The sequence below is a fragment of the Martes martes genome (assembly GCF_963455335.1).
Source record: "Martes martes genome assembly, chromosome: 10".
In the NCBI taxonomy this organism is placed as follows: domain Eukaryota; kingdom Metazoa; phylum Chordata; class Mammalia; order Carnivora; family Mustelidae; genus Martes; species Martes martes.
Genome location: NC_137898.1, coordinates 60,636,070 through 60,659,077, shown reverse-complemented (window position 1 = coordinate 60,659,077; position 23,008 = coordinate 60,636,070). Strand labels below are relative to the sequence as shown.

The 23,008-nt window shown below is 43.5% G+C and overlaps 2 protein-coding genes across 3 annotated transcripts in view; both read right to left on the bottom strand.

The window, feature by feature from the left end:
* NEU3 (neuraminidase 3) overlaps positions 1-19,728 on the bottom strand; it is a gene marked incomplete at its 5' end in the record, with an annotated part of 25,611 nt that extends 5,883 nt beyond the window's left edge. The window contains 2 exons of one of the 2 annotated variants that reach the window (XM_080815291.1): positions 6,109-6,320; positions 19,602-19,728. In XM_080815291.1, coding sequence (XP_080671417.1) covers positions 6,109-6,320; positions 19,602-19,728 — 339 coding nt within the window. Of the gene's footprint in view, positions 1-6,108; positions 6,321-10,547; positions 10,749-19,601 lie in introns of those variants that run through there. The other variant, XM_080815292.1, reaches the window with a different exon arrangement.
* The window catches only part of SPCS2 (signal peptidase complex subunit 2), a 25,485-nt gene continuing 21,707 nt past the window's right edge, over positions 19,231-23,008 (bottom strand). Inside the window, exon 5 of the mRNA XM_080815293.1 lies at positions 19,231-21,114. Coding sequence (XP_080671419.1) covers positions 20,928-21,114 — 187 coding nt within the window. The 3' untranslated portion in view covers positions 19,231-20,927. The remainder of the gene's footprint in view (positions 21,115-23,008) is intronic.

The window sequence follows — 23,008 nt, the reverse complement described above, 5'->3', positions numbered from 1 at the left end:
GTTGGGCAAGTTACTTAAACTTACTTTACCTCAATTTCTTTATCAGTTAAATGGAAAATGTAGTAACATGCTCACACAGTAATAACATGCTCACAAAGGAGTTGGTATAAGGCTAAAATAAGATAATGCCTAATGAGGGGCACCTGGGTGGTTCAGTTGGTTGAGCAACTGCCTCCGGCTCGGGTCGTGATCCTGGAGTCCCAGGACCGAGTCCCACATCAGGCTCCCTGCTTGGTGGGGAGTCTGCTTCTCCCTCTGACCCTCCCCCTTCTCATGCTCTCTCTCTCTCTCTCTCTCTCTCTAACTCACTCTCTCTCTCTCTCTCTCAAGTAAATAAATAAAAAAAAAATCTAAAAAAAAAAAAGATAATGCCTAATGAGACATATCACAAAGAAAGGCCTGATTTCCTTAATATATTTTAAAAACTTTATTAGAAATTGGTAAGAGGAGCTCCTGGGTAGCTCAGTCGGTTAAGCCTCTGCCTTTGGCTCAGGTCATGATCCCAGGGTCCTGGGATTGAGCCCCGCATTGGGCTCCCCTGCTTCTCGGGAAGCCTGCTCTCCCTCTCCCACTCCCCCTGCTTGTGTTCCTGCTCTGTCTCTCTCTCTGTCAAATAAATAAATAAAAATCTTAAAAAAAAAATTTGGTAAGAAAATTTCCAGAAACCCAACTGAAATGGGCAAAGAGCAAGATCAGGCAACTCACAGAAAGAGGAAAAAAACAATGAAAATATGTTTAACCTCACAGATAAAAGAGAAAAGCAAATTAAATTGATGTCGTACTTTTCATCTAACAAACTGGCAACATCATGAACACATCATGAACTTTGACACTATTCTGTTGGCAAAAATGTGAAGAAACAGGCACCCTCTTACGTGGACCAAAGTGCAAAATGGCTCAGTATTTATGTAGGGTATATCAAAATTCCAGACGCATTTATCCTTTTCCAGCATGCCCAATTCTGGGAATTTATCCTAAAATATCTCTGCTCATCTAATTAAGTATATGCACTGTGGCATTGCTTGGAACATCAAAATATTCTGCATCCAAATATCCATTAACAGGGGACTGGTTAAATGAACATACAATGCAAGAGATGAAAAAAGAATAAGGAAGGCCTCTACACATTGAGATAGAAAGATCTCCATAATATATTGTTAAATGAACAAAGTACAAGCCATTTTATGTAGTATGCTACTTTCTGCATAAGAAAGAAGAAGAAAAATCCATTAACAGCAAAGTAGGTAATTTGAACCAAGCTTTCCACTGAGACTAGTGAGGACAGATAAAACCTTAAAGCAAAACATCTGGTTAAAAGCACCAGAGAGGAAATAAGACAATGAAAAATTATTAGCCAAGAACAGAGAGAAGTTCATTCAGACAGACTGGCCTGGTATTTCAAGTCCCTTTTCCTTTCAGCGTGTCTCTGCTGATTCTCAAAGAGAACTGAAAAGCTGAGAAGCTGAACAATTTGTTTGACAGCCATACTGGACTAAGAGAACAAAAATTTGGGGGCCCTGGTAAACCCCCATGCTTTGAGACGGAACTTTAAAGAGCTAAATGCACAGAATAAGGGTGAAACTGATATAGACCAGCTCTCACGACCACCACTCTAGAAAACTAGATGGCATTATCTACTGAAGTGAAACATAAACTTACCCTACGATCCAGTAACATCATTTCTAGATAGAAACCCAACAAAAATGCACATACGCCATAACAAAAACACATACAAGAATATTCAGAGCAGCCTGTACACAACAGTTCAGATAAATCTCAAAAATACTGAACAAAAAAAAAATACTGAACAAAAGAAGACAAACATAAAGAATAAAGATGAAAAACAGGTAACACTGGGGCACCTGGCTGGCTCAGTCAGTAGAGCAAGTGACTGTTGATAGGGTCATGAGTTCAAGCCCCATGTTGAGTGTAGAGTCTACTTTACAAAGCAACAACAACAACGACAATCAAAACTAAGCTCTAGAGCTATAAATCAGGATAGTAATTACCTTCGAGAAAGAGAGGGAGGATAAGAGAAGTTTCTGAGGCGCTGGTAATATTCTATGCCTTGAGCTTAAGTGATGAGTCCACAAGTGTTGGCTTTCTCAATTCACAGGGATGACATTCATGTATTGTGCATGGATATTTATGTTTTATATTTTCTATCTATGTGTTATCACTTCATGTTAAAAAGTTTTAAAGGGGAGCATTAAGAATACATACTTGTATTTCTTTGTTTCTGTAAGAAGCAGCACTAGAAGGGTAGATAAGAAACAATCGTGACAACCTATAGGAAGTAGGGCAGCAAGAATGGGATATATACCTTTTTATAGCATTTTATATCATATATGCCACATGACTGTATGTGAAATAAAACATTTAATTCCTGCATAAATGGGCAAAACATATTATTAAGCAAAGCTCACATCAGAGAACCTCAGAGTCGTAAGGACCTAGAACTAACTCCCATTCTACAGAAGATTCTCCTTTAAGCCTTCTGGATCAAGGCCATTCAGTCTCTCCTTGAACTGGTTGAGGGACAGGGACCTCAACATTCTGGGGCAGCCCATTCTGTTCCATAGTGCCTTGTGTACTGTAAACACTTTGAATACATGTGCCAAATTCAATTCTGTTATTGGCCAGTCTAGTCAGTGTGAAGTCAGAAGTGCAACTGTTCTTACTCGCTAAAAGAAAAAAATGATTCGGGCCAGATATGTCTAAGAAAAAGTTAACACAAAGCTAGAAGAAACAGTATCTGAAACATGAAAGCATTAGAATCAAAATGATCTCAACTGGCTGGAGCAATGGCACATAAAAACGCTGAGGTTTGACAGAAAGAGAACAAGTCTTGGGCTTAAAAATCTGGAGGGAGAAGCATGATTAAAGAACAGCAAACAGGGGCACCTGGGTGGCTCAGTGGGTTAAGCATCTGCCTTGGGCTCGGGTCATGATCCCAGGGTCCTGGGATTGAGCCCCGTGTCAGGCTCCCTGCTCAAAGGGGAGTCTGCTTCTCCCTCTCTCTCTCTGCCCCCGCTCCCCACCCACCCCCATGCTTGCTCTCTCTCTTAAATAAATAAATAAAATCTTAAAAAAAAAAAAACCAGCAAACATAATGGCCAAGAAGCATAATGAAAAGATAGATACTCAGTATCACTAATAATTAGGGAAATGGAAATCAAAACCACGATGAGGTATCACCTCATATCTACTAGGATGACTACTATCAAAAATAAATAATGGGGCGCCTGGGTAGCTCAATGGGTTAAGCCTCTGCCTTCGGCTCAGGTCAGGATCCCAGGGTCCTGGGATCGAGTCCCACATCGGGCTCTCTGCTCAGCAGGGGAGCCTGTTTTCTCCTCTCTCTCTGCCTCCTGCTCTGTCTACTTGTGATCCTGCTCTCTCTCTGTCAAGTAAATAAATAAAATCTTAAATAAAATAAAAAATAAATAATAATAAGTACTGGCAAGGATATGGAGAAATTGGCACCCTGTGCAGCCTTGGTGAGAATATAAGATGGTCAAGTCATTGTGGCAAACAGCATGGAGGGTCCTCAAAATATTAAAAATGGAATCACCACACGACCCAATAATTCTACTTCTAGATATCTACCCAAAAGAATTAAAAGCAGGAGATATGTGCATTCCCACGTTCATAGCAGCATTACTTACAATAACTAAAAGGTGGGGGAACCCAAATGTCCATCAACAGATGGGTGGGTAAACAAAATTCGGTAAACACACACAACGGAATATTATTCGCCTTAAAAAAGAAGGAAATCCTGTCACACGCTACCATACAAATGAACTTTCAGGACATTATGCTAAGTGAAATAAACCAATCACAAAAAGGCAAATACTGGATGAGTCTACTTATATGTGTTAGCTAACAACTCATAATAGCAAAGAAGAAAGGTGGTCGTTAGGGGCTGGGGAAAGGGGAAATGAGGAGTTGCCCAAAGCGTATAAAGTAGTGGTCATGCATGATGGAAAAGCTCTAGAGATCTGGTGCACGACAGTGTGCCTCTAGTTAGCAATACTGCAACGAACACTTAAAATGGTTAAGATAGAAAATTTTATGTTAGGTGTATTTTACTATAATTAAAAATTGTTTTTAAAAAATAGCAAATGTTAAAAGGATTCAGAGGTTTTAGCTGACCATCTACTTAATGTTAGTCACCCTGTGTTGACTAAAGCAGATGCTTCTTTATATTAAAATTGCTTTAGGGGCACCTGGGTGGCTCAGTGGGTTAAAGCCTCTGCCTTCGACTCAGATCATGATCCCAGGGTCCTGGGATGGAGCCCCGCATCAGGCTCTCTGCTCAGCGGGGAGCCTGCTTCCCCCTCTCTCCCTGCCTGCCTCTCTGCGTACTTGTGATCTCCCTCTCTCTCTCTGTCAAATAAATAAAAAATATCTTTAAAAAAATTGCTTTAAAGAAAGGATACAAAATGGGATAGCAGCCTCAGTGCTGAGCTGGTCAGGCTATCCTTGGAGCCCTAAATTCAGAGTACCATTCTTTGAAAAAGGACATTGACATCCCAGATCAAATCCCAAAGACAGTAATCATGGCTTTCATGGGACAAGAAACCAAATCAAGACTGTGGCCCCACAAGCCACTAAAAGGACTAAAGCTGGTGAGCCCCCAAATCAGAAGACCCAGAGGGTATGAACATCAAAGAGCATTCTCTGGAAAAGGGGCCTCAGGTTATATATAGATGAGATGTCCCAGAAGACCAATGGGTGATTTGAGAGAAGTATAGTTTGTCTCTCTCCCAAAACAAAAGTTAACAGTTGCCACAGGATCAAGTTCCTCACTCGAGGAGTTGCGTAAGCAGATCCTTTATGGAAGATGACTAATGCTGAGTTCCTACTATGTAACTGCTATTATTAATTACATTTTACAGATGACGAAACAGAGAAGAGTCAAATCCAAGGTCACACGGCCATTAAATGGTTAGGTCTTGCCTGACTTCAAAGCCATGGGCTTAACCCCTAACTAAGCTCTTAGTAGCTACCAAGGGAAAACAGAAGATCTCTGCACTGGGCAAGAAGTTAGACTGATCATTCTTCTAACTTCAAGATTCTACAATCGGGTAAGTCAGGGAATGAAAGTGATAAAATACAGAGAAGGGAGAAGGAGCTAAAATGTACAGGTCTGTGAATGCGAAACAGCTGGGCAGTGAGGTGATGGGACAGGCATGGTCTGGTAAGAAGTGGTCATGTTTCTGTGGGTAGAAAACCAGGGCAGGTTTAGGGGGATGAGAGGGCCTATTATAAAGACATCTATGTCTGTTTGTTTGTTTACAAAAGACTCTCAAATTCATTGTCTCATTGATCCACACTTGCGCCAGCTCTGCAGGAGAAAAGACAAATGGGAGTCCCAGAGTCCCAGAGGCAGCAATCACTCTCCTCTAAAAAACTCAGTGAAGGTGAGCCCCTTAGAGATGAGAACTCCAATGCCAGCTCTGTTGCTTGGGATGCCTGTGCCTGAGGCAAACCACTTTAATCCCATTTCCGCCTGTACTATGGGGCTGCTATGCGCCTCACATAAAACATGCAGGAAGACGAGGATCATTTTTTTCCTTACCCCAACCATCTGCTAGCTGTGGTCTTGAACAAGCTACCTACCTCCTGGAGGACCAGGATCCCTCACCAGAAAACTGGACTAACAGTGCTTACTTCCCCGGGTGACTTATAAGAACAAAAGAGAATGTGAACGAAAAGCACACCGCGTGTCAGCTGAATCTGAATGAACCGCGGAGGCCCCTGGAATCTGAGACGGAGTTTAAAGCCTGCTTCTGCTGCTTCGTTATAGTTGTGTGACCTTGAACATGTGGGAATGTCTCTGTGCCTCAGTTTCCTTATCTGTAAAATGTGACTGACAACTGTTCCTATGTCACAGAGTAGCTACTGAGGATCCAAAATGGGTCTGGCACACAAACGTACTCAGCATGTGAGAGCCATTGCTTTTACTGTTTTGGGGGGTTTGTTTTTCCTTCCTTCCACACAGGGCTTTTCCAGAGCGGACAGGAAAGGGCAGAGACCCTCAAGCAGTCTAAGCAATGTGGAGAGAGACTGAGGCTCGGAGCCAGATCTGGGATGAGGAGTCACCTGTACCGAGTGCCCAGTCCTCAACCCTCGCCTCAGCACCAGGTGGAGAGCGTCCTCGTCCCTGCTCGTGGAGCGCTTCTCTGCAAAGGCCAGGAAGGTGTGGGTGGGGGGGATGTAGAGCAGGGCTGGGATCCGGTAGGTGACCCCTCTCTTGTCTTCCTGCTGGAACAGAGGGCTGTTGGAGGAGCACGATGTCACTTCTTCCATGACCTCTGTAAGGACAGGAGGCAGCTAAATGTGTGTCCGTCCCCCAAATGCTGCCCTGCGTACAAGTTCCGCTCCATCACCCCATTTCTGGAGATCACACACAGGGAGGGAGAGACTTACTCAAATGTTTATTTTTTTAATCCAAAGTCACATTCACGGTCTCAAAAGCATAAAGCAAGCAATACACATGTTCGTGGAACACATCTATCCTCCAGACTCTATGGAAATCCTACACAGCCAGTGCCCAGTATGTTTCTCCAGAGATTTGTGCATGTACTTCTGCCAGGCATCCCGGGGTAACACCGGCCTGGACTGTTTCTAATGTCAATTTCTTTGGAGTTCTTAGGCCATTTGGGTAATGTAAATATAAATCCAAATCCACATGTGGAAATGCCCGTGGTTAACGATTCTCTGGGGAAACTTTCTCCCTCTACTAGAGCCTAGGACATGAGGCAATCTTCTTTGCCACCTCTCCATGTCAGCAGTGAGAACCCTTTTTGCCTAGTCCACCCCATCAAAGGGTGTGGACTTGCAAAGGACCTAGCCTCATGCAGGGATCTCAGTTCCTGAGAGCCTAACCCATGTGGGCCCATCGTAGCAATCACTGCAACAGCAGGTCTGTTCAAGCCCAAACTACTAGGTAGGGGAGACTAGCGAACATCCAGGGCAGCTGAGCTCAGGTTAAGGGGCTAATTACTCTGGTTTTCAGTTCACGCTTGGTTTCTAGGACCCTGGGAATTTCTCTTATTTCCTTGCAATTTCAGCTGTAAGGGACTTTGTTATATTTTATCCACCATGGTATGGGTTAGCTAGCCATTAATGCTGAAATGGAAGTCTCCACATATACTTCTCAAAGAAAATCAGGTACTCTACTTCTCAGAGGCCCAGAACAGGAGTTAAACCAGACAAAACCAGGCTTAGAATTATTTTTTCTTTTCCCCCTCTCTCACCATCTGTCATCCCAGCCTTCTTTTTATAAATCACTTGTAAAAATGGTCAGGCTATAAAAACAAGGCTTTTTTCATTTATTTAATAAGTATTTCTGGGTGCCCACTCCAAGTCTGGCCATAAGGTAGGTGCTGAAGCGACAGAAAGGAATCAGAAGTCCCTGCTTTCAAGAAATCCGCATCCAAGTGAGGGAAACAGACATACACGGACAATTACAATGTCATGCGGTGCGTGCCACATGAGAGGTAAACATGAGAGTGTGGAAGAAAACGGAAAAAGAGCATCTGTCCAGATCAGGGCAGCCAAGTGAGCTCCCGTCTCATATCCTACACTGTGCCTTTCTGGTACATTCTCCTTTCAGATAACCAAGAGCTCACTCCCTCAACTCCTTCAGCTTTGTTCAAATGTCATCTAATTGAGGTGGCCTTCTCTGACAACTGCCCTGCTCCTCCCTCTCCCCTCTCTCTGCTCTCTTGGCCATGCCACTAATCCTCCAGATCATGCCTGTTTAATACAAACTACAGAACAGAAGCCCCATGAAGGGCAGGGATTGGTCTGTTCTATTCTCCGCTACATCTTTATACCCAGAACCATGCCTGGTAATTGATAGGCACTTGATGAATATCTGTTGAATGACTGAATGAATGGGCAAGCTGGATCCTAAAGGGTGGTCAGCCAGTTGGAGGGGGTGAAAAGGGCAGAGGGAGTGGATGTGAAAAGCCTATAAAGGACAGAAAACAGAGTAAACTGGGGGACTATCGGTCATGCGGTAGGACTATAGTGGAGTGCAAAGGTGGGACTGATCAGGAGAGGCTGGATATCTTATTAAGGTGTTTATCCCACAGAGAGGGGGCCACTCGAGAGTTTTTGGCAGAGGAATGGCATGATCAAGTATGCATTTTAGACCAATCTCCCACATAACCTGTAGGTAATAAACGGAAAGAAAAAGTTGTACTGCTTTTGGCTATAGAGCCTAGTGTCAATCAAGACAAACTTATCGATGGCATAGGAATGATTCATGTGTTCACTTGTTCCTAACTTAAAAGAAAGAAGAACCATGGCTCATTATCACGAGGGGGACTGGGCTGGGGGGTGGCCTCCAAGGTCCAGAAGAAAAGCCTTTCCTCACTCCAATTCTAGGCGCTCAGTAGCAGAATTGAAAAGCAAGTGAGAACTGTCTTCTTCCCACAGTGCTAGAGCACACCTCTCTCTCCTCAATTCAGGCTCTCCTCCACAGAGGATCCAGCTTTTTCTGAGTAAACATCTGTCCTGGAGCCAAGCTGTTTTAATGGTTAAGAACACAGGATTTGGGCAACGCTAGGGACTACATGACCTTGGATCTGTTATTTAACTTTCTTAAGGCTTCAGGATCTTCATGTATAAAATTCAGTAGAGTAGCTGAGAGAATTAAATTAATAAGTTAAAGTGGCTGTTACAGAGCCCATGACATAGTATGAGCTCAATGTATGGTGGTTATTATTTTCAGACTGTCAATCAATACACATTCTACACTTGACCTTTCAGCAACACAGCAACCAGGGGTGCTGACCACCCCCACCCTGGCAGCCATAAATTCATGTATAACTTTTGACTCCCCCAAAACTTAACTATGAATATACTATACACTTGACTGGAAGCCTTACCAATAACATAAAGTCAATTAATACATAATTTGTATGTTATATGTATTATATACTGTATTCTTATCATGTTAGAGGAAAAAAATGTTAAGAAAATCACAACTCAGAGAAAATGGATTTATAGTACTGTACTATATCTATGAAAAGAAATGCTTATATAAGTGAGACCATGAAGTTCAAGCCTGTGTTGTTCAAGGGTCAAGTGCAGTTTTATTCCTTAAAATCCGTGGATGATGATGATGGTAAGAGTTAACAACTCTCCTTCTTAAAAGCATTTAAATCCCTCTATGTCTCTGGGAAAGATCATATTTTGAATTCTTATGAGCCAACTCTCTAATTATGAGTTACTACCAACACTGTTAATCGTCAATCAACACATGATTATTAGTTAACATGGAAAGAGAAATTCTCTGGGCGATAAGCATGGAGTGGGGAGATGGGACTAGGAAAAAGGAAAGGAAGAGGAAAGGGGGAGAGCACCAAAGCAGAAGCACAGCTTGTCAAAGAGGACCTCATTGGCATCCCAGCTACACTTCTGTGTGACCTTACTCGAGTCACTTAATCTCTCCCGGTCCTGGACTCCTTGTTTGTAAAATGCGGATAATAGCTACCTAAGATGACCAATATGAAGAACCACTCAAAAGTGCCTTATAAACTTTAAAGCACTATGTAAGTAAAAGTATTATAAATTTTGAGGTCTTCACAATTTCACTTATGGCTTTGCTATCCCTATAACAACTGGAATCACTATCATTACTTGTTATTATTTATTAATTTTTATGAATTATGATTATACTGAATATGTTGATGACAGTGGCTCACACAAACTATATACTGGAAACGAAGGATAGAGAAGAATCAGAGTTCTGCTTTGGAGTTGGTCATTTTAGCCGAGAACACAAGTTATTAATTGCTGCTCCATATGATCACCTATCAATCGAGTCCTCCCTGCTCTCTTAATGGGAAAGAGTATAGTGGGGCCTGGACTTTGAAGTCTGACTTACTTCTGTACCTCTGTTTCCTCACTTGTAAAGGGGATAATGCCACCTATTTCTCGGCACTGTAATGAACAATGTAATTCCAAAGACTCCAGTTAATTCAGTGCACCAGGCAGCTTCCAGTGAACCCCAGAAGAAGACCTCCCTAACTCATTTATTTACTCCTCACAACTCATACTTAAACAGCACCCATCCTTTGTCAGGCCTGGAGATCCAGGACTCCAAACCCCTCTCACTGTACACATGGGAAAACTCTGGCCTACAGTGGGGAACAGCTTGTAGAAGGCCAGTCAATAGGTCAGTAGCAAACCTGGACCAAGATTCAGGTCCCTTAAGTTCCAGCTGGGGACTCTCTACGACCCCCACACCCCTCTCTAGAAAGAAGGGTTGGCCCAGGCTCAGTTCCCTTTCATCTCTAAAATGGTAACTCTAAGGTTTAGGTCCGGCTTCACTGGAAGGAAAACAAAAATAGACCAGCCAATAATACTCTTTGGCCACGTCTGAGATCCTAGTCGACTGCGTGGCTCTGACTCAATATTCTTCCCCAGACTGGATTTCCTAAGCCCAGACGGTGCCGCCGAACCCGTCCCCACACTCACAGTGCCCCACTTTTGGGGAATCTCTGCAGTGTCGCAGCGCCGCTCACCTTCGCGGGACCCCGGCTCCTCCATCTCTCCGGGCAGAGCCGGGCAGCCCTCAGGTCTCGGACACCGAAGCGCGGGAGAAATGACCCAGGCTGGGGAGACGGAGGCGGGGGGTGGGAGTGGAGAGAGCGAGACTGCGGAGGGCTCGGAAGCAAGCCACGAAAACTAAAGAAACAGGGCGACAAAACCCACGGGGAGGCGGGGAGACCGACAGACCCCAGACGCCCCGAATAGCAGGCCGGGAAGCGGGGGCGGGGACGCTCGGAGGCCGCCGACAGCCGGCCGTTGGACCTGCCGTTGGCTCCTCCCCAGACTCAGCCCCGCCCGGCGGGACGAACGCAGTCGAGGCCCCGCCCCCGCCCCGCCCCCTCTCCGCCCGGTCGCGGCCGTGCTTTCGGTCTCTCGCCTCTAGCAGCATTCCAGAAGCGATATGGGATCTGCCCCTTCCTCTCCGGCCACCACCCGCTCCAGCGCAGTCCTGAGTTTGGTCCAGGCCCTGGGCCTATCGCGGGTCCCACAGGCCGCGGAGCTCCCTGGCTCCGCCCCGCACCCTTCTGTTTCCTCCCCCTCCTTCCCTCCCTCCCCTCAATCCCCTAGCCCCACGCTCTTATCTATTGGGTCGCCTGTCAGTTGATAGGTATCACCGCCTAAAATTTCCCCGGACAGCCTGAGAGCCAAAAAAAGGTTCCGGCCGCCAAGCGAGGACTCCGCAAAAAGGACGGGAGATCTAGAGCAATGGACACCCGCCCTTAAAAAAATAAAAATTATATATATAATTTTAAATGTGTGTGCATGATTATATATTGAGTGCGAAAATAGTAGTATTACAAGCCACTGAATAAAAACCCATGAGTTCATATTGATATAATTGAATAAATGGAGGAGAGAGGACAGCTCTTTCTACACTAGAATTCCAATTAATCAGTGTAGACTGTGCACAGACTGAACACAATACGATTTATTCTGAGCACCTGCTTTTCTTCTGGGAGTCTGGAATTTTGGTACACGCTAGGAGAGGGTGTCCACACACCAGCCCTCAATAAAACTCTGAGTGCTGAGTCTCTAACAGATTCTCTAGACAGAAACATGGTACACAAGCTGCATTTTCCTTGCTGGTGGGAAAGTGCGCTTAGTGCAACCCCTCAATAAGAGGGAGAATCATAAGAAATACTACACATGGATTCTTTCAGACTCCGCTTGTGTCTTTTTCTCTTATGATCCCATGTGCCCTTACTACATTGCTGTAATAAATCTTAGCTGTGAGTCCAACAATAATGCTGAGTCCTGTGAGTCCTTCTAGCAGGTCTGTGAACCTAGGGCTACTCTTGGGAATCATTAACCAAATACCATGTATAGTTTTATTTTATTTTTTTAAAGATTTTATTTATTTATTTGTCAGAGAGAGAGCGAGCGAGCACTGGCAGACAGAGGAGCAGGCTCCCTGCCGAGCAAGGAGCCCGATGTGGGACTCGATCCCAGGACGCTGAGGATCATGACCTGAGCCGAAGGCAGCCGCTTAACCAACTGAGCCACCCAGGCGTCCCCCATGTATAGTTTTAAAACATATAAAACAATAACATATATTAATGGATGGACATGAAGAACATGCATAGGAATAATAAACAGTAAATTCAGGGTAGTAGTTATTTCTGGGAGTGCAGGGAGTAGGACCTCATGAAGGATAAGGACCTGATAAGGATAAGAAGTCCTGATTAAGGACTTCAATTGTATTGGTAATTTATCTTAAGGTGGTTTGCTTTATTCTTCTTTAAATCTTATTGTTGAAAATATTTCAGTTTTATTAAATTTTTTTTTCTAAATACCTTCGTTTTCAAAAATTGGCTCATAGAAAGTCCTAGGGTTCTTCACCCAGACTTCAAACTCACAATCACCAACGCTGTAGATCACTCAACTAGTCAATTTAAGAAAAATATCTAAAGCTAATGCCAAATTTTTCTCAATTCTTCTTTGACTGGTGGTCTCAGTCTTATGCCTGAAAGTGAGTAGCAATTGCTATATCTGGAGGGGAAGAGATTTAAACCTTGACTTCCCACTCCTAAACTCAGTAACGTTGGCAAGTTATTTAACTTCTGTGCCTTAGGTTCCACATCTGTAAAACGGACACATGTGGCACTAGTTCTCACTCATGGCTCAGATCAAACAGGTTTCACTTCCTATATGAGAACCTCTCAGGCTTCCATGCTTTAAGTTACTCCTCTTCCAGCCCTCACAGCAACTTGTACAGATGACTTCTGATGAATTTTCTACTGGCCACTGATTAATCTGACAGAAATGGGACCAAATCCATTCTAATGGTTTCATACAGAATTTAATTAGCATTCTATCAACAGAACTTCAAGCAACAGGATGAGACCAATCTGCAGAATTGGTCAGAACTCGATCAAGGGCCAGAACTCAAATAGCTAGAAAAATGACATCCAAAAAAACCCAACCACAAGCCATCAAGGTCTGCCTTAGAAAGCCGGTGGCATTCTCTAATTCCTGTATTGGCTCTATACCCAGCCTGAGGGATTAATTCAGGTACAGCAGGATATACTTGTGATTGGAGACCTACCTTGGCCCACAGAGAAGTCGAGGGCCATTCTGTCACCCATAACCACATTGGCCAATGAGCTGAGACTCCCCTGAATGTCTTCCAGAGCTGAGATGGTATAATTGATGGCTTCAGCTAAAGTCAGGGGCGAATTCCGTATCAACATTTCAAATAAGATGACTCTCAAGATAGGGATAACTTCTTGCAGAATGTGTATAAATAAGCCACCCCTCCAGAAAGCTCCTCCACATAACCAAAGGTAGCCTAATTTTGGCGCAATCTCCACAGTCATCTCAGGGATACATGATCCAATGGTAGTGCTTCTACAACATTTAAAAGTTGCTAATGATCCTCCCTATGGTGCAAGGCACCATGTTTTCAGGGAGGGGGGCAAGCTAATGCCTGGCCTCCACACAGAAGTTATAGTCCTGAGGGCATATGTGATACCTGTTTACAACTGTTGGGGCCTCCCAAGGAGGACTTACATTATTCAGGGAACAGGTTGACAGTGTCACTAATGAGGCCACCGGGGCACCTGGAAGCCTTCAGAGTTCCCCTTAACTTAGAATAATTGAAACCAGTCCTTATTTTTGGAAAGACTGCCTGATGGCAGTTGGCCCAAACTCTCCCACAGGTCCACAGCACCAGCCATGTGGCATTAGTCCACCCCACAGGGAAACAGAGCAATAGCTATTAGAATGCGAATTAGGGAGACATCTACAGGTTGTGACTTGTTTTGCAGGAGAGGTATGGGAGCGGACACAGCACCTGATGCTTCTGATAAGACTTCTCAGTAGGTTAAATACTAAATTATGGTGAGAGCCATCTAGAAGCAGATGTCAAAGCCAGCAGTCACTCAAGTTTAAGGAGTCTGCGATAGTTTGGAAGAGTTGTACTTGCCCATTTTCCTTTGAGACAAAGGCTTCAAGGGTGACTCTTTTTCCAAATGTCATGATATAGGATCATGTCAAACCAACATGAGAATCCAGGTGCCTGAACCAGAACTGAATGAGAATATTCTAGCCTGCTTTGGCCAGACTGCCACCTGGAAGTCGTAGCAACAAGGCAGGCCTGTGAATGTTGTTATGGCAAAGATAACATCACGCCTAGCAACAGTCAGGGCAGAATACTGAATTTTCGGAATACATCTACACAATACTCTCCAGCCCTTCTCATTCTGATCACTGCACCATTAGCAGCTATGATAGTTAATTTTACATGTCACTTTGACTGGGGCACAAGGTCCCCAGATACTTGGTTAAACATCATTTTGGGTCCATCAGAGGGTGTTCCTTGATGAGATTACTATTTGACTCAGTAGACTCAGTTAAGTAAACTGCCCTGTCCAATGTTGGAGACCCAAATAGAACAAAAGTTGGGTTAAGGGAGAATTCATTCTGTCTGCCTGTCTTCAAGCTAGAACATGAGTCCTTGTTTCTGGACTGGAACTTAGACCATCAGTTCTCTTGGTTCTTATGCCTTCGGATTTAGACTGGAATTATACCACTGGCTCTCCTGGGTCTCCACCTTGCAAATGGCAGATTATGGGACCTTTCAGCCTCCATAATCATGTGAGCCATTTTCTTATAATACATCTGTTTATATACACACAAACTGTTGGTTCTTCTTTTCTGGAGAATTCCAGTATGTAACAAGGAAATGACTGCTTTCTGGGGACAGCCATATTCAGTGGCCAAACTGCCTTACAAAGGTGTATTGATCAGGATGAGGTAGTAGAAATCTTTTGAGTACATTTTTTTTTAAATATTTTATTTATGTATTTGACAGACAGAGATCACAAGCAGGCAGAGAGGCAGGCAGAGAGAGAGGAGGAAGCAGGCTCCCTGCTGAGCAGAGAGCCCGATGTGGGGCTCGATCCCAGGACCCTGAGATCATGACCTGAGCCAAAGGCAGAGGCTTTAACCCACTGAGCCACCCAGGCGCCCTTGAGTACATTTTTTGAGTAGGCAGTCCCAACATACGATAGTCGATGCTTGTGGATGGAGGAGTGTAAGGTCCATCAAAGACCTTAACTATCTGCCCTCTTTTGAGTGATTTTTGCAATAAAAGATTCACCATTGTCAGATTGTATGTAGTCAGGAAAAACAGAAACACGAGACAAATTAGTTTCAAAATCAAAACAGTGTGGTTGGAGTTGGCTGATTGACTAGAACAGCAACACTGTAAACTCTAACCTGAAAATGTGTCAACAGTGTTGAGGCACTACTGATAACCCCAAGAGGGAACCAAATGTCTAACAGAGTCAGTCAGACGGGTGTGGGTGAAGGCTATGCCTGTACTATGTGGTTTCACTCATGGTTAGACAAAGAAGACTTTTAATAGGAGTCACAAGCCTGGCCTGTAGTGGTGACCTCTGCATCAGAAGCATAAATATTTTATTCTGTGCCCAGGCTATGATGGTGCATGTAAGGGCGTATCTGGTATGATGATGAATCCAGGCACTGATGGTGGCAATCAGGCTCCATCAGCAGCTTGATTCCCAGTTGGTCTCATCAAGAATGAACCCCCATGGTGGGCATCTACATGTGACCCAGACAGTTCAATAACTGCAATTCATTTTTAGTTTGTAGCCCCCAAGAAGAGTGCCTTTAATCTGACAGTCTTCCAAGTGACAGACCAGAAGACTAGGCCATTGGCAATAGCCTGAGTTAGTAAAAATGTAACATGTCTGGTCTCTAGGGATTGTCTAGGACACAGTAAGTTTTCAATTCAGTCCATGTACTGATCAGCCTTCACTGTAGTCAGTTTCCAGAATGATCACTTGACACCATCAGCTCTTAATTTAGCTGGACCATCAGTGAACAGGGCCCAGGCATTTGATTAGGGAAGTCTCTGAATCCAGTGTCCTATTGAGCCAGTGGCTTTGCTTCAGGCAGCTGAGTGGGAACAGAGTTCTTCCAAAGGAGTGACTATCACTTCTTCACATGAAACTAAGATGGACAGCTGACTGCATCTCCAGAACAAATCATTTCCATTTGACAAGGGAAGGCTGTTGCACTTTTTGTTAGTTTCACATCTAAGTTCACATAACCCCAAATGGGGGTGTAAGCCACTTACCAGGCTTCCATGGGTCGGATATTGTTTCAGCAATAGCTCAGTAGTAGTCTCCTAGCTGTCCAATTTTTGTTTTTGTTTTTTTGAGAGGGAGAGAATCTTAAGCAGGCTCCACGCCCAGTGCAGAGCCTGACGTGAGGCTCGATCTCATGAGCCCAAGATCATGATCTGAGCAGAAACCAAGAGTTGGACGCTCAGCCACCCAGGTGTCCCTGGCTGTCCAACTTTTTAAAGGGGTAATCTGTGAAAGGTCCGGAATCTTATCCTACTTGCAACTAGTGAGACATGGATACTGGTGAAAGACATGAGACTCCCAGATTACAGAAAAAGAACTTTATGCTTACAAGAAGCAACGTGAGCATGTTTGTCCCAGTTCTCCATGCTCTCCCAACAAAAGTTGACTTGGGGTAGCCCTACACGGATGCCTACACATGTAGGGGGATATGTCACAGGAAAGGAACCCTGAGTTTGGGGGATTCAACATTTTTATAATGCACAGTAGGGAAACCTGCTCCTTGGGAAGAGACATTATTTCATCTATCAAGATTGCCCACTGTCAACAGAACACTGAGATATGCCCCAGGAAGGGGTCAGGGTCTTACATTCATACAAAGCAAAAACAAGCAGGGGTGCTCAGGGCTCATGGCAGACTGCCTCTTCTAATAGTTTCTCATTTTCCAGTGGGTCACCTTCTAAAGCATTACAAACTAAATCCAGAAAATACTATTCAATACTCATCAATGGTTTCCCATTGTCATAGGGTTTGTTCATCACAGGGAAATCTCCCCTAAAGGGCCAAAGCTCCTGCATAGGAGACAAGATCCATGGCAAAAAGTTTCGAGTTCTTTACTGTGGTCTCTGAACAGATCTAAGGTTGGCCTGATAGACTGTAGGAGAGATCTGGCTGCAAGACAAAAAAGTTGCCATTCTTCTTTAATAGCATTTTGTACCCAAATCCCTTCTCTCCCAAGCAAACCAGCTTAAGTTCTAACAATTCACCTGGTTTCTGCCCATGGAAGTAGGGAATTTACCTCTCTTCATGTTCATGTAGGTGTATGTCTCCATAGCTGCTGTCTGAAATGAGAAACCTGCTGCCCACTCACGATGAATATTAGTGACTAATATTAGCGTCAGTAGTTGCAATAGGGCGGAGACAAGGCTGCCAGATTAGTGAGGAAATCCTCCTGCCCATAGGAAAGTAAGCAACAACCAAGGCACCTTCTGAGCAACTGTCCTTGAACCTACTTCCCCAGTACTCCCCAATCCTCATTATAACAGGCAATAATGTATTTATGTATTTAAAACACCACCCTGAGTAGAGGGCCATAGACAACACCAAACTGTCAAAATATCCAGGGCACAAAAAAAGGCTGTGAATCCTTGACATCATTCTCATAGTTGTGGTTATCAGAAGTCATCTGAGCATGTGTACTTTCAGCTGAGTTGTTAAGAATACTCTACTTAAGGGGCGCCTGGATGGCTCAGTGGGTTAAAGCCTCTGCCTTCAGCTCAGGTCATGATCTCAGGGTTCTGGGATCAAGTCCTGAGTCAGGCTCTCTGCTCAGCAGGGAGCCTGCTGTCCTCCTCTGTCTCTGCCTGACTCTCTGCCTATTTGTGATCTTTCTCTGTGTGTCAAATAAATAAATTCTTTTAAAAAAAATATTCTACTTATTAAGAGGCTATCAGTGGGGACACCGATACATTCTAGAAAATATATTGTGATTTAGCAGTTTTCTCAGATGATTTCCATTGGGGAGACAAAGTTTGGGGTAGGGAGAGGGGTGTCTAGCCAGGGGTGGATAAGAAGTAAACAGAGAGAGGATTCTCAATGGAGGAGGAACCTAGGCCCAGGGAAAAATATAACTGGTGTGTGTTCAAAGGAACTTTGCATTTTCTGCCATTCCCTCAGGTTGTTCTGAAGCAAAAAGACAGTTTCTAAAAATATATAAAAGCACCAAACATCAATACACATTAGCAACTGAAATTTGCAAATAGTGAACATTAGACATCTTTTCCCAGTTTCCTCTTAGTCTTAACTATTTTGGAAGACCCAAATCCATTCTAGGCGGGTGTGAAGAGTTGAGAGCCAGGAGGAGAATGTGCTGGATGTCAGGGTGTGCTGGTGGAGGGGTGCCGCAGACCTAACAGAGGGAAAGGAGCAGTCCAGGGGCACTCAAAGGGGCTGGAATGACCACTGGCCAATGGAGGTGCTGAGACCCAGCCAGTGGTGCTCTGCAGCTCCACAAACCCAAAAGCCCACAAACCGATGCTGAGGCTTGAGCCTGCTCAAGTGAGAGGAAACTGTCCTAAAATACCACAAATGTGGCAGTGAGGTGGGTGACCAAGTGCAACACATGGCTGGGCTGCTACTCCAGTTCTTTATTTAGAATATCATATTGCCTCAAATGGTTTCTGGAGTCAGGGAAAAACCTTAAGAGATCCATGCAGCCCAGGAAATCTCGAAGCGGAGTTTATGGGCAGACTAAAGGGATTACAGCACTCTTATCTTCATGCTCCTAAGAAGTATTTTCTATGTGGGCATTTCTGGGAGGTAAAGAGCTTTAATCATCTCAAAACATACATGATCTAAAACCTCTTGACAGGTTCAGACACATTCCTGAGAAGGAATGAGATTTACCAGAGGTCTCTAGAATAAAGTTGGAAACAACCCAGGTCTCTTGTCTCTGTCACTTGAGGAGCTGTTTTTTCCCTCTCTCTCCCAAACCCACACCTCCCTTGGGATAGTGAAAAACTAGAAAGTAAACATATCTTTCAATAAGGAAATAGTTAAATTTAAAACGTTTATACTGGTATGATATATTATGCAGCTATTAAATGAGTTTGCTATATATACACTGACAGGGAAAGTACCTAAGAAATATTAAGTTAGGGGCACCTGGGTGGCTCAGCTGTGCCTTCAGCTCAGGGTCCTGGAATTGAGCCCCGCTTTGGAGTTCCTGGTCAGTGGGAGCTATTTCTCCTTCCCCTGCTCTTGTGCGCTCACTCACTCACTCTCTCCCTCTCAAATAAATAAAATCTCACACACACTCTCACGCGCAAAAGATAGAAATATTAAGTTTAAAAAACAAATTACAGATGGGGGAAAGGAGCAAGAAAAAACAAAAACTACAAGACATATTTCAACATAATTCAGTTTTTGTAAACAAAAACAAAACCAAAAACGGACACGTATTTGTGATGTAAAGAAAAAGGTACACCTGGTATGACAGAACTCAAAAGAATCATCATGGAGAGGGTTAGTCCCTATACCCACAAGCCCTGGGACTCCCCTGCCTAACAGTAACTCCTTCATTATAAAAATACGATTATCCAACTATACACTTTCGAAAGCTCCAAGCAGCTGACAGAAAAGGATTATCACCTTAAAAAAAAGGAAACTAGGAGCTCAGAGAATTTCGTGACTTACCCAAGGTTTGTAAGAGTAAAGAGTATATGGAATCCAAGGCTTCGACTTCCATCCAGAGATGTTTCATAATCCCCCACTGTGTGGTACTAGATAGGGCAACATTCCCACAGGAAAATGTGATAAGCATTAATTTCTTATAAACTGAATATAGTTTTAGGTACTGGGCTCAGCTAGAATTGTACTTTTGTAAGCTAGAGGGCCAATATTCCCAAAGATTAGAGGATTTAGTCAAGTGCCCAGTCCTCCTCTGCTATAGTGGGAAAGTACTAAAAAAGATACCAACTCACAACTCTGGAGCCAGAAAAACCAGGGTTAAATCCAATTCCAACACCAGCTGTGTGACAAATTATTCAACTTTTGTGCCTCACTTTCCTCATCTATAAAATGGGGATAACAACAGCACCTGCTTCTTAGGGCTGTTATGAGCATCAGTGAGTTAATGCACATCAAGCACTTGGCACACTGGCTGGCACCAAGTACTGAGTGTCATAATTGTTATCCCTGGAAAGCTAGCAGTTCCTCACCTACAGGTATGCACAGGTTTCTGACCAGTAAAACAGCCTAAAAACAAAAGGAACCTATCTTGTAAGACTGTTAACACTTGCTGCTCTGTTTCTTCCATCAAGACTATGACTCCATTTTTTCACATCTTCTTTCCTTTTATTGAAAAAAATTTTAGAAAATGGCAGTTAATAAAGGGCACAAACAAATCAACAGGGCTATACTAGTGGAAAACTAGAAAATTAAAATTAAAAATGCCACTGGCTTCTTTAATTGGTTAAGAGCACAAAATGTAACAGAACGTCTGTTTTAAACAAATTAAAAAGCTGTGTTTTTTTCCCAATTCCCCCCAAGTCAGATATATACACACCCACAAAAATGGTGTGTGAAGGAAAACTGTCATACACAAGAAGTTGTATCCTGAATTATGAGAAATAGCTATTGAAATAGGAATTAACACAATAAAGTCAGCAACAGGTTAACAATTTTAAAAACTGAGTCTTTAAATGCTGCATGGCACAAAGCTATACAATATAGACTACTAGGTATGAAGAACAAAGTCTGCATGGCTGCTAGCAAAAGTGCTTTTCCAGAAAAGCAAATCAAAACAATGCAATTAGCAGACCAAAGCAAAAGGCAGATATCAGAGCTACAACTTCTCATATCTGGACTAGAAAATCCCATTTATCCAGAATGGACTAAAATTTCAGGACAAAATAGGGACATTTTAAACATATCTTACTTTATCCATTTTAAGTTCTGTTTCCTTCTCCCTCACCATGAAATTCAGCATGATCCAGCAAAGATGGTTGCTTTTAGACCTGGCTATTTTATTTTTCTTTCTGTTGCAAGGCTGTCATGGAGCCTGGATATTTCAGGCTCGTATGCATCCATGACCAGTGTCCCGCTGTGGTCAAAAAACTTAGCAATGGACTTGGTGAACTCGGCCTCTCGCTGCTGCTTTGTTCTTCCACTGATGAAGGTCAACTTCAAAGTGTATTTGTCATCGAACCTAAGCAAAGATAATAAATCAAAAACCAAACACAGAGATTCAACAAGTAACACTAGAGCATCAAGTGTTTTTGAAGAACAGAGCTGAGCTGGCTACTGGTGATAGAGGTAACATGCAGATCGATCCTTTTTAAAAAAAAAAAATCCAGGGGTCCCTAATCGCCTTCAAGATATGAGTTCTGGGGGCGCCTGGGTGGCTCAGTGGGTTAAGGCCTCTGTCTTCAGCTCAGCTTCAGCCCAGGACCCTGGATTCGAGCCCCGCATTGCGTTCTCTGCTCAGCAGGGAGCCTGCTTTCCCCCCCACCCCGCCTGCTTCTCTGCCTACTTGTGATCTCTGTCAAATAAGTGAGTAAAATCTTAAAAAAAAAAAAATGATATGAGTTCTGATTCATAGGTATTGCCATGTCTGCCTTACTTACTGTGCACCTCCTTTACCCTGTCATAGACCATTAAATTATGTGGCCCACCTCCTACCTCTGAACCTTAAACTTGTTATGCTAGAAGGGTCTTCCTAGTAGACACTTCTCTCTAATCTCACCTGACTATTCCCATTTGTTAATATTAAGGCATAAACTTTTCTGGGATACCCTTCCCAAAATGGGTCAGATGTTTCTCCTTTGTCATACACCATCAATTGTCACCATACCATCAATTGTTAACTCAGATACTGAACACCTAGCATATGCCAGGTCTAATGCTAGGCTCCCATGCTGTCAATCAAATTATCTACTGGAGGGGCGCCTGGGTGGCTCAGTGGGTTAAGCCTCTGCCTTTGGCTCAGGTCATGATCTCAGGGTCCTGGGATCGAGCCCCGCATCAGGCTCTCTGCTCGGCGGGGAGCCTGCTTCCCCCTCTCTCTCTGCCTGCCTCTCCGCCTACTTGTGACCTCTCTCTGCCAAATAAATAAAATCCTTTAAAAAAAAAATTATCTACTGGAAGATGTTTAAGCATCTGTGTTCTTCATTAAACTCAGAGATTCTTAAGGATAAGAATTCCATCTTATTTATTTTTCTATTCCTAGCTTGGCACTTGGCACCAAATCTTTTTTTTTTTTTTTTTAAATTTAATTTCTTTTTTTTTTTTTTTAAGATTTTATTTATTTATTTGACAGAGAGAGAGAGAGAGATTGCAAGTAGGCAGAGAGGCAGGCAGAGAGAGAGAGGGGGAAGCAGGCTCCCTGCTGAGCAGAGAGCCCGATGCGGGGCTCGATCCCAGGACCCTGGGATCATGACCTGAACCGAAGGCAGAGGCTTTAACCCACTGAGCCATCCAGGCGCCCCACTTGGCACCAAATCTTATTAAAAAATGAAGAACCTTTGTTTTCCAGAGATGTTCACCAATTCCAGGCTGCTCAGTCCTTGTTCTCTGTAATCAATCGAGTTTCAGGTTCTACCCATATTCCAGGCCAGAAATATCTTTTACTACATGAATTCCTGAGATTCCTTACCTATACCCTAAGGTACTTTCAAGGCCTTCGCCATCTCCACCCATTCAAGAGGGTTTATAAAAATCAACCTCTGGCAGGATGACGTTCCTCCCCCTGACTGTGACCTGTTTGTTTCTGTTTCCATTTAATTAGGGCACATTCAGTGGACTGTCAAGCTTTTACTACCTTTAGAGAAAGCAACTGCTGAAGCCTCTGTTTCTGCATGTTTAAAACAGGAAAACTACCACCCAGTTTTCAGGATCACCGTCGTTGTTAAAACAGTGCCTATTATTAACCAGCACTCAAAAAAATCATAGCTCAATAAATTATTGTCTAAGAAATGACAAGTGTTGGTAAGGATGTGGAGAAAAAGAACACTTCGGACTGTTGGTAGGAATGTAAATTGGTGCAGCTAATTATAATGGAAAACAATATGGAAGGTCCTCAAAAAATTAAAAATAGAAATACC